The following is a 16,060-nucleotide window of genomic DNA, read 5'->3' as shown; positions in this document are numbered from 1 at the left end:
ATTTACTGGAATTCACCATTTAAAAAAAGGAAGTGGTCTGAACTAATACACCAGTTAGAAAAGTATTCCCTCAGAGTCAATATGGAAAGACTTGTATGGCATTTGTAAACCTGGGCATTACGACTGAATGAAATACCAATATTTTAATGATTTGCACATGCCAGGATGTTCTGATTTCCAGAGAAAAGGTCTGGACTGAGTCTCCAGTCACTAGAGGGCAGCATAAACAAATTAAACCATAAAAATATTTCAACTTTTGTTTTCCTGACTAATAATTTCACATTACAGAATTAATTTGAGCAACACAGTAGAGGCTGGAAGAAACCTTAATGGTAAATAAGAGTACAGGAATTAGAGGAGGTAAATGTCCGATCAGAAATATATATTAGTATTTGTAATTATAATGATTTATTTAGCAGCCTTGGTGATAATAAAAGGCAGAACCCAGGATGATAAATCAAGATATCAGAATGGATTGCAAACCTTAAAACATAAGAACAAAAATAAAACGGGGAAATGCCTAAACAACAAATGGAAACAAAACCTGGCCAAAAATGGATTAGTAGTTTTCTTTATTCATTCTTCATCACACTTATCTGCCAAGACTACAAGGAATGACCTCTTAAAAGATGTCAGTGCATTTCACAGGTTAGCAAGATGTACATAACGGTCAGGGAACCAAATGTGCATTTAATCACCACTTTAAGAGCCGCTCGATCACGGCACAATGACAAGGGTAGAGGGCATTACACTTTTAATAATAAGTTCTCAGTTCACAGATTCCCCAAGTAGGTGTTATTGATGTCTTTCAGCAATGAAGAAAATAATAATGATAAAAAAACTATTATATATATATATACGGTATATGTATAAATGCCATGTCTCTTTTAGCTATGATGTAAGGAGACGTCGGACTATCTTTGAGGAGGGTCTAGGACATGCTATATACACAGACTGGAAGACAAATGCACAGATGAAATGGCTAAGGCACCACACTGGAGAGTAAGGTAGCTTATAGTAAAGACCAACATCCAGCGCCCTCAACGCGGCTCCTGGGGTGAAATCGGACCGGTCTTGTGGATGCAATGGGGTTCACTGCACATGCGATTATTTCCACACTTTTCAATCAATTTGACACGTATATTCAAGCACAGGCTCTCTATTGCATTTAGAGACCGAAAAAGGAGGAAGAAATAAAAGTGCAAAAAATGCACGACACAGATTAAGAACCAGTTACATAGTACTGTAGTCTTGAAATAAAGTTCACTTCTTCATTCAGTTGCAATCTTTCCAGTATGACGTCTCAATATTTGAACACTCTCTATTCTGGTTGTGCTTTTTTCCACGACAATATTTCACTCAAATTGAAGTTGAATTTATGTTTTTACTTTTGGGGGAAATTATCAAATGGGTTGCAGTATGAACATGGTCTAAAAGCTGGACACAGAAAGAAACTTGTAGTCTGGCATGGATTTCAAAATGAACTAAAGTACACAAATTACTAATTACTGTCCCCAGTATGTCAGCGATTGGATTGTAGTGAAATAATTTTTAAGGGAAGAGTACACAATTAATTGAACACCGACTGCACAACATTATACAATTCACACAAACGACACTTAGATGAGAAAGAATCATGTTGGGAAGATTGCATCTCAAAGAATAAACCGAATCAATACAAATAATGCATTTCATGTCAAGAGGAAAAAGGCTATAGATTCCACACCTCAAAGGAAAATCACCACAGAAATATAAAAAACACTCTTTGCACCCAAACCGAAGTGCGGCATTTCATGGCTCGTCTGAGGATAAATATTCCAAACACCAAGGTGAACGCCGGCTTGAGCCAGGTTTGAACCTCGGTGTTGAGCGACCGCATGACATTTGGTCAAAACACTGGAGATTGAGGGTAACATCAGCTTTTGAACTCGTCAGGAGACTCGTATCTCTCTGCAGTGAGAGCTTCTCGGATTCAGATAATCGGTCAACAGCGGCGAAGTACAAACGGAGTAGAAAAGACATCTTCGACAGGGACTGCTACCGAGACCTCGATCTCCTAGTGAAAGGTTTCCAGTTTCGTGCCCTCATGGGTGCCCAGATCCCATGTTCATATCACATGAAGGGAAGGTTACGGAGGTCGGACGGACCTCTCAGACATGGCATTGTGTGCTAAAACTCCCTGAAGAGATAAAACGGCAAGTCCAGTTCATCGAGCATGAGCAAACTGCAGCATTGCTCTTCGCTGCCAAAACCCATCTGTTTAAGGCAGCATCAGTAAAGTACCTGTACAACAATACAGAGTGACTCGAAGACTGTTAGTATTTGAATATACAAAAGTTCATTCAATATTATAAAATATGCACCGTGTCGGGTTTTACTGAAGGTTAAAGTGCCCCATTGTGTGTGTGTGTGTGTGTGGGTGTGTGTTCGGTTTTGTACATTACGAACGCACACCAGTGGCTTGTTTTGCAAATCGGAAAAAGGTGAGTTTTTAAATAATTTCTTTATTCTTAAAACAAATTAAAATAAAAACCCACATGGCTAAATTAAACCTCAATGCAAACGTATGGAGCTTTAATTCCGGGGAAACAGATGGGGAGGCGGCGCGTCTAGGGATTTGGGACCAACGTCTTCCATAATGGTTTGTGATACACCCAGCCTTCGCCCTGAAACGAAAAGGAGGCAGTCGTTTCAAATCTTACTATGCCATCCGATTCCTAATCTACAGAAGTCATTTAAAACATTAAAAATAATCAGAACAGACTGTGAATTTCCCCCTTCAAAACGATCGACTCTTAGTAGCTTTAATGCAATTCTCCCACAGCATCAGAAATGCACAGACCCCGCCGCGGTGCCTCACCTCGCTCTGGAAATATCTGGTCCGCCACGGCGTCTCCGTCTCGATGCGGTGCCTCTCCTCCGTCCTCTGCCTCTCCTCCAAGAAGCATTTGTGTTCAGTCGCCTTGTCGATGTCCTTTTTCCGAAGTGCCTCGGTCACGTTCTGCCACAGACGCCTGCGACGAGCGGGAAATTTTTTGTTAGTTTTAGTCGATTTGAAGAGGGGAAAAATAATAAAACGGCAACAAGTCTGCATCTTAACACAGTCTATGAAAAGATGGCGACGTGCATGCTGGGAAATCTGTGCGTCAATCACTTGAGGGACTTGTTTCTGGTCACTGAAGAGCGGTCTCAGTGTCCGGCGGGCGTGTCACCTGGACTCGTAGGGGCCCTGCATCTCGTTGGGCCGCACCCTCTTCTTCGTGACGGGCAGCTGGGTGACGTCCACCACCCTGGTCTCCCCGTTGTGGTAAGTGAACTCCAGGACTCCATTCCACTCGCCCTGCACTCGACACACCACGGCGTTGGTGGGGTTGTGCTTCACTTCGGCTGTTACTCTGCGGGGGTGGGGGATCAGGGAGAAGATGAATTATCACAAAATAAGGCCAAGCAAATCTCTGGAAGAGTACAGCTCCAATTAACTTCACCGATACGACAAACACTTAGTTTACAGACACTCTGAAGTCCGGCAAAATGTTTATATCTATTTTCAGTCACTGATAAAAGGATTTTGTTCTATTTGTGAATTAAACGCTTAGTAAACACTTAGGTCTCCTGTGCTCTTCTCAGAAAATGAAATTCCCAAAAAGAAAGAGAGCAAAAATGATCGTCTGGCATTACATTTAGCTCCAATCCATTAGATTTTCAAAGGGGAAAAACAAGCAATTGAAAAGCCAAACCCTGCAGCTTACTTGTGCAGTTTGCCCCCGTAGAAGGGCTTGGTCTGGAAGGTGATGGCGGCCGAGTAGCCAGACTTGGCGCAGTTGACGTTCACCTTCCCGCCCAACTCCACCCAGGGCACAGTGAGGATGGAGCGGGCGTAGGCGCAGGGCAGCGTGAAGGTGTACTCCTCGCCGTGCTCCAGCAAACACAGCAGCCCTGCCCAGACGCCACATGCAACCAGCACACAGACAGGGACACATGGAGAGAGACAAATGTGTATTGTTATGGCCAAGCCCAGCTTTGCATTAGTCATTTAGACAATCCGGTAGCTGTTTCAACAAATCTGAAGCAGAGTGCCATGCCTACGCACGTCTGTGGGAAATCGCTCGAGTGTGTGTTTTATAAGAAGTGCACGATGCTTTGGAACAGCGCAATCAAGTCACGAGGAAAAAAGATAGTTAGAAACGTAAGCAATATTTTACACACTCACTCAAATGGAAACAGAAACCAGATTATTTGTTAGTTTTTTGCAAACACCTCAACACTAGCAATCATTTCTAAATGACATTATGATTAACTATTCACACATCTACAGATTTCTTTTTGAAGGTATGGATGATAAAAACTACATATTTGAACTAAACAATACAAGAGGCACAAATTCAGCTCCATTTCAGCACCCAGTTATTGATAAAAGGGCACAGTTTACCACAGATAATTCTCTTTTAAGGTGCAGAGTACAGAAAGTCTTTATTCCAAGAATAATTGCTTCAAATTTGAAGTTATTATTGGGGGGCAGCAGAAATACCAAACTACAGCCTCGGTGACCAGCGAAGGAACAATCCTGTTTACTGGGTGTTCACCGATAAGCGAATCCTGCCTTTCAATCTTGAGGAAATGGGTTTTAAATAAAGATATTCTTTAAGATGTCCAGGCATGAAGAGAATCTAACTGAACAACTCCAAGTATCGGCCTCACGAGGTACTGGATACGCTGACATGTTGGCCTGGCTCCTCTAACGCCATGGCCCTTACATTTTGTGCTGGGAGGAAACGAGACGGTAGCTCTCGATTTCAATGTGCAGTTAGTGGTGTATTCTTTCCCAAATGAGGCTCTGAGGCTCACCAATCTGCCAGCACACAACACAGATGAAAGACAGATAAATACTGCTCTAACCCACGTTAAAACTGGGGGTTTGCATTGTTATCCGTGGGTAAAATGGTTTCCTAAACATTGATGCATGGGAAAGACCGATCCCCCACCCTGGCACACGGACGTTCTCCAGAGGGTGAAGCTATCCACCACAAGGACACGCAGAACAGGGACCATGCCTACCTTCCCCGATCATGGACACCCCGATGGACATGCCCATAAACTTGCTCTTCGTCCACACGTGGGTGTTCACGCACATCTTCCTCTCTTGGCACTCGGCGTAGAAGCCAGACACGGGCGGGTGATGGGACACCTGTTCCGCCACAAAGCGCACGTGGTAACAGTCCGGCGCCTCCCCGCCCGCCTCCGGCAGGTCCTTGTTGAGGCTGCCCTGGGAGGAGGAGGAGAAGCCCCCTCTCTGTGCCGGGTCCCTGGGCACGCTCCAGGAGCAGTGGAAAGTCTCCCCGATGATGGGGTTGTAGGGCTTCTTGGCGACGGCCCCCTTGCGGCCCTCGTGGAAGGAGGTGAGGTAATACTCCACAAAGCGGATCATGCGCTCCTCGGGGCCAGCACCGTCTGTGATGGTGACGAACAAGTCCGGGTGGGACATGAAGTCGGCGTACATCTCCAGCAGCGAGCGCTTCTCCAGGATGAAGGTGGGCAGGACCACCTGCAGGGGATGAGGATGGACATGTTCACGTCAGGGAGAACAGCACGTCAATCCAACCAATGAAAAGGTTAACTAGTCTTACAGCTGACCCTGTGACTATGACGGAGACTAAGTTTTAACAAAATCAAAGTGTTAGTTTGTTTTGCTCAACTGCGTTGCCTCCACTATAAGCCTCAGCCAGATCCAGCTCAGTAACAGAGAGAGTAATGAGTGTGGCACCCTGGTGAGGTCCATGCCCAGTTTGAGCTGCGAGAGCAGGTGCAAGATGATGCTGCGCTGCTCCTCCACCGCCCCCAGGTCCTCCTCCGTGTCGGTGAACGAGTCCTCCTGCTCTTCCTCACAGTCGATGTCCTCTTCCTCCTGAGGAGAAGACCAGGAGGATCAGTCAACTTTTTTTAAACCAATTCATAAATGTTAACAAACGGCATGAAGCCATAGAGTCTGGAATCTATTAGAAAATTCCTTCCATCGAAAGGGACAGTCACACGGATGACGTTCTTGTTTATTTGGTGGTGTCCCTCGACATTTTGAAAACATACTATTCAACTACAACCCTGACTGCCGCTCGACCGAAAGCTGCATATCATTTTTATGTGATTTTAAACAGAGAGAAGACTCATTTATCCAGGACGGTGAAAACGTCAGGCCGATGGAAAACGCTTTTCATTAAAATATACATCAGGGATGCGGAATGTTTAGATGCTTCAGTGAAACATGATCCTTTCATCTGATTAGATCATTGATACCCAGTTTGTTCCATGTAAACTCTTATGTCCCCAAATTATGATTTCAAAACCAGAACAGCGTTCAACTGAGGGGGGAAAACTGGGAAACGGTTGGCAGAGAGGAGGGACCTGAATCATGCTTTTATGAGGTGACACAGTTACTTCATCTCCACACACGTCTCGGAGAAATGGAATGAGTTATTTTTTAGGGATAATTCTGTAAAATCCATATAAAAATACATCTGGATGTATTTATCTGATCATTTAGAAGCTGATTTGCATTTAGGCCTAGTAATCCACACTTATTAGGTCTGCGTTTGACTAGCGATGTGAAAAACAGACCTCTGACAAGAAACAGCACATCAAGAAAAGAAAGCCGATATACTGGTAAGAGAAGCTCTCTGGTGCTCCGCTTTACTTGACACAAGAACAAATTTGTAAATGACCCAGTAAGAGCAAAATAACTAGTTTCACATCTCTTGCAATGTGAGCTGCTGTGTATTTTTAGCTTTACATGTTTTTTTTTTACTTTAATGTTTCACTGCTGAATGATTACTAAACCACAGGCCTCTAAAAATTACCCGTCTGCCCCACAGACTCAAAAGAAACTAGAAACTATTCATGAATTTCACCTGTAGCATCTTGTCCTTTTCTGTGCCTTAAAAACACTCCATTCATTCTCTGTTCCTTTGATTCTGGGGTGCAATTATTTATTTAGTACAGAACTCAATCATTTCATTCTTAGTTTTATGGGGTTTGTTCACAACGCATCTTTTGTGAAGGGAAAAAGTTCTGACATAAAATTCAGTAAAAAAAAATACAAACCGTCTTTCTATACATGGGTGTTTTAATGCAATAAGTAAGAGTTTTGTGATTACGCAAAAGCTTGTGATGTAATAGCATATCCCACGGCCTGAACGCATTTGCTAGTTAAATGATTCCAGGACAGTTTTGAGAGGAAAATCTTTCTGCACTCCTTTATCAGGAGGCATCACAAGAAAACGAACTTCTACAAGGAAAGGGAATGTGTTTTCCCCATAAGATGACACACAACTGATGTTATTTGATTAGAGAGCTTACCGTGCCAAAGAAAATACAAGAAAATACACAGGTGAGCGAATATTTCTCCCGACAGAAACCACAACAAACATGTCTGAGCAACAGCTCCTACCCCCGCCAAGTCGCATGGCTCCGTGCTGACGCTCTCCCGGCAGTCGCTCGCTGGCTTGTCCTCCTCCACTGAGAAGCTCTGTAGCGTGTTCCCATTCTTCAGGTGGTCTGCGAGCTTGGGCTCCAGCCACTCGATGGTCGCCCCTGAAAGAAAAGCGGCCGTCGGCTCAAAATCGCTCGTGCTCTGGACGCTCGACATGTCAGAGGTAGGTGAAAAGACACCATCTAAAAAAGGAGCAGAGCTGACTAATTATCCCCACTACAGTTGCCAAGAAAACTCACAGCTGCCTAACCTCAGCTGGAGGGAGTGGAGAAAGAAGGGAGAGAGAGGTGGAAGAAAGAAAAAAAAAATAGAAAGTCACAGTGCTCCGCCCAGCAGGAATTACTAAAGCACCCGATTGGATGAAAGACATTGTATCCGAGTAAATCTCAAAGAAATGAGAACGCGAGTAACCATATCCCGAAAGACACCCAAACTCTGCAAAGGACAAAGTGATTAAACAGACCCTATTCATGGCCCGTGTGTGCGTGTACTGTTAACTCCTTGCCCTCAGAATAAAGCTCTTCAAAACAGCTTAGGAATCAGAAACTACCTCATCTTTCCTCTCTCAAGAAAAACAGACTTATCATTGCCCTCGAGGTTACTGGTGTTGATTAATGGCAGGTATTGTGTTCTCCGGAGATGTGAAAGGAGTGGGAGTGTTAAACTATGTATAAAAGTCTCCTACACTGAACCCGCAGATCAGAAGCAGCTGATGTATATGCAGCATATTGTTATATCCAAGAAAGAGACCTTCACTCGTAGATGCTGTTATTAATTTTGGGTGACAGCGCCACAATGCGCGACTGCTGAATTAATAATAGCAGCCTTCGTCACGGCTGACAGGGAGGCCGGTGTCGCGTTTGGAGAGCCGTCAAGCTGTTCCGCCGCTGACGGCCCACGTCTCCGGTTACCCCGGCCAGTCTATCGAGGTGGATAAGATTCCTCATTAATTATAAAAATATATTCCGCTCCCTGCCTCCAAGCGGCTCCAGAGCGGGAAGCCGATGAGATGCGAAGCACCGCAAACCTTGTGGGGACACCGAATAAAAAGATCTCATGCAACGGCCTCTCCGTGTAGCCTTGAGACGAAAGCTGTGGCTGTGGATGGCGTGAATCCCAGGCAGGTCACTGCATCTGACCCTGCACTCTTAGAAACAGGAAGGACGCTTCAAGTCCTGACAGGTGCCAAATACAGAATGTGCCGAGAAAGTGTAGAAATAGCAGAGAAACTAAAAATGGATAATGTAGGACAGCGAGGGTGAGATCAAACTGGAGGGGAGTTCTCGGTGCGATTCATGACAAGAGTAAATTATAAAAGTTATTTTAGTTAATGTGAAAAGTAATTGGCTACAAGAGGAATTCAACATTACAGAATGACTTGAATCATCTCAGAAAGCCCCTACCTGACAGAACTGCTCGGTTGCTTAACTTAGAACAGACAGAATATTTAGACACTTAAAACAGTGGATCTATAACTTAAACCTAGAACTAGAACATCCCCATGACACTATGACAAATAAATAAACCACTTAAATATGACAAACACTTTGAATAACCAAGACACTGACAGAAAGGGAAGCTGGGAAAATGTACCTATCGGGGAATTAAGGAGAGATCATCAGCTAGGACTAAAACAGACAGGCCCTTCATATCCCACCCTCGGTCTCACCTGGCTGGGGACCCTTCTGTCGGGCTACCTGCTGAAGCTGCAGGATATGGAAGCAGTCGTTGAGGCAGTTCATGGTGGCCATGGAGGTGGCTTTGAGCATGAGGAGGTCCTGGTCCAGAGGAGAGAGGCCGGTCGCAGGGGGCAGGCCCTCGATGGTCTGGATCAGGTCCTTGTGCTGCCCTTGTGCCTGGGTCATCATCTGAGGATGCAGGACAGCATGTATAAGACCTCTCTCTACAGCAAGGATGCCGAGATCAGGTTAACATGGGGGTGGATAATAGGACTACTTAGGTTAGTTAATGACTTTAAACCAACAGCTTGGGGTCTTCCAGATGGAAATATATTTCAGAACAATAATAAAACAGCCAACTGACCTTCAAAACAAACAATTTTGGTTGAATGTTTTTAAAATCTACAAGAATATCTATTCTTTACCACTGTGGTGAAAGCTGACAATAATTCAGTTTAATATAGATACATAATCAAAAGAAAACCTCTCTTACATCTTGCAGATTAAATGGGTATCTATACAAAGCAAACACAAAAAGCTTGAGGTCAGAACCACTTTGTCTGGCCTGTTCCATTAAAAATGTATTACAGAAGACACCAGTGACCTGGAAAAGCACCTCCAATATCCGGGCTGGAGTTTAGATCTAGAAAAACTCCCTAAAAAGCCCTTACTAGGAAGAAAATGTTAGGAAAAATGTCCTTAGGAAAGGACACAGAGCTATGATTTCAGCAAAATATAAATTGCACATAAAATAGGACGCTGATCAGCACACAAGCTAAAAATAAGCTGTAACCTAAATATTTGATGTATTTGGTAGCTTGCGTTACACCATAAGCACAAACAAATATTTAGCGTGCCGACACAGCCAGACACAGACTATTTATCTATTGATCACAATCTCTATACATAGAAGACATTCTCCAGCAGGGTTGAGCTGTTTGGGTGTGGTTACTTAGAATTAAATCGAATTGTGTTTTTTACATTCTCTGTGTGAATTCAGAATCAGTCCTCAAGTTCTAGTCATTAGCTTAAATAATTATAAAGCTGGAAAAAACCCAGAGTGACTTTGCATGCCTCTCCGAAGACGACGTTTCATCAGGACGAAAAGCCAACGTGATTTATAAACGCGCTCTGCAGGTTACAGAACTAAAGGCCCACCTCCCGGACGTCCACTAAGTGGTCCGGCTGCAGGGACCGTTTGCTGGAGGATGTTGAAGTCCCTTTGGGCATCTGTGAGAAGAAGGAGGCGGCGTTCTGACTGGCCCTCCGCTGGTTCAGGGGGGAATTGCTGCTACCCTGGGACGCCATGGAGAAACTCCGAGACTTAAGTGGTGGATTATTCTGTAGAGAAATAGAAAAAGGTTAGCACTGACGGACTTGATTTAGGAAAGACTATTTAGTACCTGACTATGAAGAAGCAGATGCACACAAAGAGAAATGCCAACTTTTGCTGTCATTAATAGCACTTCAGACAATGAGAGTAATACTTTAGTTTCCTTCCTCTTTAACCACTAGAGGGGAGTGATTTGCTCAATTCCATGCTGCTAAATGAAATGTACGGATACAGATTTATGAACTGGCTGTGTGGGAAGATTTATTTTCTCCCTACGTAAGTAAGAATGATAGAAAATAGTCAAGTAGTAATCACAATGCTTAGCTGTTAACCACACCCCTCTCTGAAGACATTATTGCTCTACTTCAGAGCAAAGCCACAGATCTAAATAACTCCACACCCTGATTTCTTTCACGGCATTGCTTATATATCACAGCATTCAGATTATCAACAGTCAGAACAAGGGGATGCTGGGATGCTATGATTCACACCTTCCCGATGGCCTCTGTATGATGCTGTGTGCAGATCTGCAGTCTGCTGACCCAGTGTTGTCTTTCCTTTGCGTCTGCAGCTGTAAACAAATACAAACGGATAACCGCATATGGTTTCGGATCATAATAAAATTCACGATATTTTAAATATTCACCAGGTTATCACGGTGGTCTGTTTCCCAGCTGATCGCCTTAAAACAATCCCTCAACAAGAACACTAGATTGATCTCACATTAGATCAACGTATTAGTATAATATCAGTTTGCCTCAGCGGCCTCTGTCCACACTGACGAGACGAGGGACCCTGCGCTGAGCCTCCTACCTCTGAGTTTGTACTGCTCCCCGCTGATGGCGTTGACGGTGAAGGTGTGCGAGTCCTCGTCACTTGGGGAGATCACAGCCCCCGCCAGCAGCAAAGTCCCTCTGGGCTTCTGAGGCCGGGACTGTTCGTTGACAAAGTACTCCAACATCCCGGTGTCGTTGTTTAACACAAAGAACCTGCAGAAGCGAACAGAAGATAACGAGGCCTGGTCTCATATGACTGACGCAAGTTTCAAATTATCACACCAGTTAGAATTGGCTTTGTTTTTTTAATGTTTGTTTTTGTGCATTATATGCTTCAGGATTATATGCTATTTTAGGATGTCACACTTCCTAACCACATTGTTCTATAAATAAATGTAATTTTCTTTATGTTGGTCTGGACACTTTATTGTGGTTATTGGTGCGAAACAGTGACAACTAGGTTTCTCTGCTTGGGTTAGTAAACAGACCACAGAGCCATAGACCGGTCTGAAACTTGTTTTCATGCTGCTCAAATCCACTAACATTTTTGCAAATTACAGATCAATGTTCATAATATACTTCTTTCACAAACCGAGCTAATCCTCAAGCTGGCTGTGAGGAGAGAAATCGACCTACAGTTAATGGTATTGATCAGCAGCAGTTCGTGGCCTATACTCCTCACTCACCGGTACTGCCAGCCCGTCACCAGGTTGGTGTACTTCATCAGGTAGCCGTCAATGTTTTCCATGTGATCACTGCATTTAAAAAAAATCTAAGTCAAAACAAGGCTTTACAATCTGTTGTATTTCTCAGAACCGTTTGATGAGATCACTTTTAAAGCCTTATAGTCTAAGGAACAAGTCTGCTGCTTGACCACATTCAAAATAATTATCTGCATCACCAAACTCATGTTCTTTGGGTTATCAAATTGGATAAAAAAGCCATTTCCAAGCACAGCTCTGAATGAGTGCTAGACATTTCGATTAAAAAAAACAAAACAAAAAAAAGATTTGCTATTACTGTAACAGCACCAGTAGGCAATTGAAGGTACGCTTTGCTAATATGGCAGACATTGATTTGTTAAGAAACCCTAGAACATTTATCAGATCATAAATCAGCAACAACGTCTCTCTACTGCTTATAGTGGTTTCTTCACCTTGCACTCAGAGCTCTTAGCTCTTCCAATCCCGTCCTTTGCCTTCGATTAAAACCGGGGGGTAAGCTAATTGCGGACCTGTACAAACGTGCACAACGCTTTCACCATCGTCATGCCTGAAACATATTGCACGGTAAAGGATCCTGGCAAGTGGTTAAATTCTCTTCTCTAAACAAGTAGGCCTACATTGTTACTTTGAGAGGAAATGCAATAGCAAGCATATTGCACAATATAGATCATGCTTGCCAGATAACTCTCTCTCCTCTAGATGTAAACAGTTCGAAAGGGACAAAGTGTCAAGGTGCTTCTTCTCAAATCACAGGATAAGACCACATGCAAACAAATAATAAAAAAAAAACAATTTGTGTGTTTGTTGATTACAGGCACTGAATCTATTGCACTGAATTAACAATTATTCCAGGGTTTACATCATAGTTTTGACGTATAATAGCTATAGACCTAAATATAACATGTTTGTATACTACTAATTTAAGTGAAGCTTTTAGACCATTGCATGCTTTCCTGTACACATTCATAATTAATATATAAATAATCAGGAGCAATACAACAGAAGGAAGAACACTGTCTTGAGAAAACTTTCAAGGTTGAGCAAATAATAGTAACAGCCCATCTTGGGACATCAGGTTCTTATCCAAGAGAGGGGTTTGAGCTGTTGATTTAAGCAGTCCCATCTGAGCAAATTCAGGAGAATGGCAGTGTGCGCTCCATCGACTCTCCTAATTGCATTGTTTTTAGAGATACGAACCCCATGGAGGCTGTAGCCCTGGTTGCATGAAAACATACAAGCAAAACAAACAAAGCCACAGACTGCGCAAGTCAGCATGCTGACAAAAGTTAGAGAATGCAAGACTTCACAGCTTAGATAACAGGCAACGAATTCCCAGAAAATAGGAATGCCTACAAAATCACATCCAAGGGACACTCATAAAAGCTGATTTCCACCGAATCCTCTCTCAGTCTAGGTTTGACATTTGGAAAACTGTTTTGTGCTTGGAACAGTATCTCTCATGTGAACATCTCTAAAGTGCAGTTCAGCATTATTTAACAATATGTGCAATTATTAAACAAGCCACCGATAATAGCCTTGCGGTTCATTATTAATGACTAATTGCTGTGCTTTCTTAAGAGTCACAAGCAGCTGCAAAGAGTCAGAAACCTCCACCAAGTGCAAGCTCTCCTGTAATAACCTGGCGCACACAAATCTTAGCACAATGTATTGCTGGCATTGTGACATTCAGCTTTTGAATGGACTTGCACAGTGAGCTGGGTGCACAGTGTATTGTCTGTCAATGCAGAGAGAGTCCCAACTCTTGACACAAAGCCCCTGGTTTGTTCTATTTTGAGAAAGTAATCGAGTTTTTGTTTTTCCTTTTGTAATGAATCTGTGATGATGCAGAGGTTTTCAAGGCTAATATTAGAGAGGTGATACTGACCAATAGCTGTTTGATGCCTAGACTTACAGTAGTTAAAATAAACAGAGAAAACAGCCTCCATAATTTACTATAAATTGAAATTGCTTTTATAGTACCTCTTCCAGGCTGAATTAAATTGCCTGTTGGTCTGAATGGATAATAAATTGGCCACTGTAGTATATATTCCAATTAACATTTTAAAGATTACATAAACAGAGAAAAGCATCTCATTAAATGCAAACTAGACTAACATACACATGTTTTGTGTAGCCCTATACAAAAAAAACAATAAAACAAACGTACTAAGCAAATAGATTCCATAACTCCCATTAACCTTATTGCTCATGTAAACGTTGCTGGCATAGCATGGTCTGTCGCTAACACACTCTTAAGGACAATAGCTTGTGCTCTGTAATATTGCTATACATTAATTTAGCATGCATAAAGGTTTTAAAATAAACACCATTAAATATTCTCCCTGAAGCAATTACCTTCCCATAAATGTACTCCAGAAAAGCAGGCAAGTTATTTAGACACTAGTTTATACTTTAAGGCATACACATCTTAACAAAGGTCACACAGAGAACTCTAGAAAGCCGGGGCTGAATCCAAAATGCAGCATCAGCCCCTATATCTCTGTGGCGCTGCTGAACACAGAGATGCTATTTCACCTGTGACAGCAAACTCAGCAAAGTTTCTTTTCAGGAAGTTTGGTATTGATAAAATACTGTCTTGTGTTGGGAAAACAGTAATGTGAAGCTAGGGAATATGAGGATAGTTAAGCACATTTCTCAGCTGATGGCTGCTTTCTCTAACAATTTAACTAGGCATACCTACTGAAGATAACCTTTAAAAGGCAGAAAGAGTGTGTTCTGGCAGTAACTAGCCAGGTATCTTCTGACAGGTTGCTCTGGTGCTTGAGTAAGTCAGGTAAGGACACCATGATGCTTATTTATTTATTTTGTATATAACAGTAACACACAGAGGAAAAACAGCCCTGACTGTCTACAATACAAGTGTGTTGTAGTTTATTTTCTGGAAAACATGACTTTGAGCAAACGAGCAATAACTCAGTTTATTAAAGGGCTACTGGTTTGATGTGTATTGCAGTTGGGAGAACCAGGTAGCACTTCAAAGCAAAACATTATTTTGAAATTTGAAGTGATACTATTAAAAGATATTGTATTTAAATTGCGGGACTTGGAGGGTTTCAGATGCAGTTATTGGCTGGCTTGGTAACAAGCAGTTGGTAAACTACAGAACCGACACTCAACTGGTAACCTACAATAACACCCAATACAATAAAGACAAAGACAATAACATGGGGCTTAACTCAGTAAAACGAACAGTAAAAATACACTGAGATCAATATTGATTCGGTCAGAGGCAGGTAGCCAATATCCCTCCGTGGACAACAAAAGGAGCAACATACACACTTTCTGCTCATCAGACAATTGGTTAATTGGAAACTTAATTGTAAGTTCCTTTGTATCGCTGCTCTGAGATGCATCTGATACATTCAAAGATAGCAGTTGTACGCTGCAACAATAACAGATTCACACTATTCATATACGGTTATAATTATGATTAATATCAATTCCCACTTTATAACAGCGACACCACCACCACCACCAACACAGCCCCCTCTCGTACCTGTACTGCCAGCTTTTTGAATTCCCCCTGCCGGCGCTGGGGTTCTTGGTCTGGGCATAAAGCTCCAGCTTGCCCTCGCTGTCCGATATCCGCATGGCGGTGGTCTCCCCTTGCATGGTCTCCGTCTGAGCCCCCGGAGTCGTGGGTACCGTTGTCGTTGAAAGGTGGGCGGGTGTCAGCCAAGCTTAACCCCGGGTCAGGACACCCCAAAGCCACCTCCTTGTGCTGCTGCTGCCGCGGCTCCTGCAGGCCTCGCCCGGCGTCAGCGGCTGTAGAAACGCGCAGCGACACTAGACACTCGCATCCTCCTCCGCCGCACCGACACGGACCATCGATTTCGGTTTCATGTCGTTTCTTTTTTTAATCGACACCCGGGGTTTATCTGACGCTGCTCACGACGGTCAGCTCCCAGCTCGCACCCTCCATGAAAGCAGTCAAAATGATTCATGGAGTCATGTGACACGGGTCCGGAGGGGGTCAGCCTCACAGCATCACTTCCGGGATAGGAGGCGGCCATCTTTATGAGGGGCACCAATGATATCATTAACGT

The 16,060-nt window shown here is 43.2% G+C and overlaps 1 protein-coding gene across 1 annotated transcript; it reads right to left on the bottom strand.

Moving 5' to 3' along the window:
• Positions 1–555: 555 nt before the first annotated feature.
• osbpl11 (oxysterol binding protein-like 11) lies at positions 556–15,952 on the bottom strand. Its single transcript, XM_066687383.1, has 13 exons — positions 15,511–15,952; positions 11,955–12,023; positions 11,306–11,481; positions 10,984–11,063; positions 10,318–10,500; positions 9,150–9,348; positions 7,439–7,581; positions 5,762–5,902; positions 5,056–5,542; positions 3,750–3,936; positions 3,213–3,395; positions 2,861–3,014; positions 556–2,666 (listed from the first exon to the last, which is right to left on the bottom strand). The coding sequence occupies exons 1-13, from the start codon at positions 15,624–15,626 to the stop codon at positions 2,610–2,612; spliced, it is 2,175 nt and encodes a 724-aa protein (XP_066543480.1). The 5' UTR covers positions 15,627–15,952; the 3' UTR covers positions 556–2,609.
• Between the last annotated feature and the right edge of the window lie 108 nt (positions 15,953–16,060).

Source organism: Amia ocellicauda, chromosome 16 (assembly GCF_036373705.1).
Source record: "Amia ocellicauda isolate fAmiCal2 chromosome 16, fAmiCal2.hap1, whole genome shotgun sequence".
In the NCBI taxonomy this organism is placed as follows: Eukaryota; Metazoa; Chordata; class Actinopteri; order Amiiformes; family Amiidae; genus Amia; species Amia ocellicauda.
Note: the sequence above shows the minus strand (reverse complement) of the source record. Positions and strands in the feature narration are given on the sequence as shown.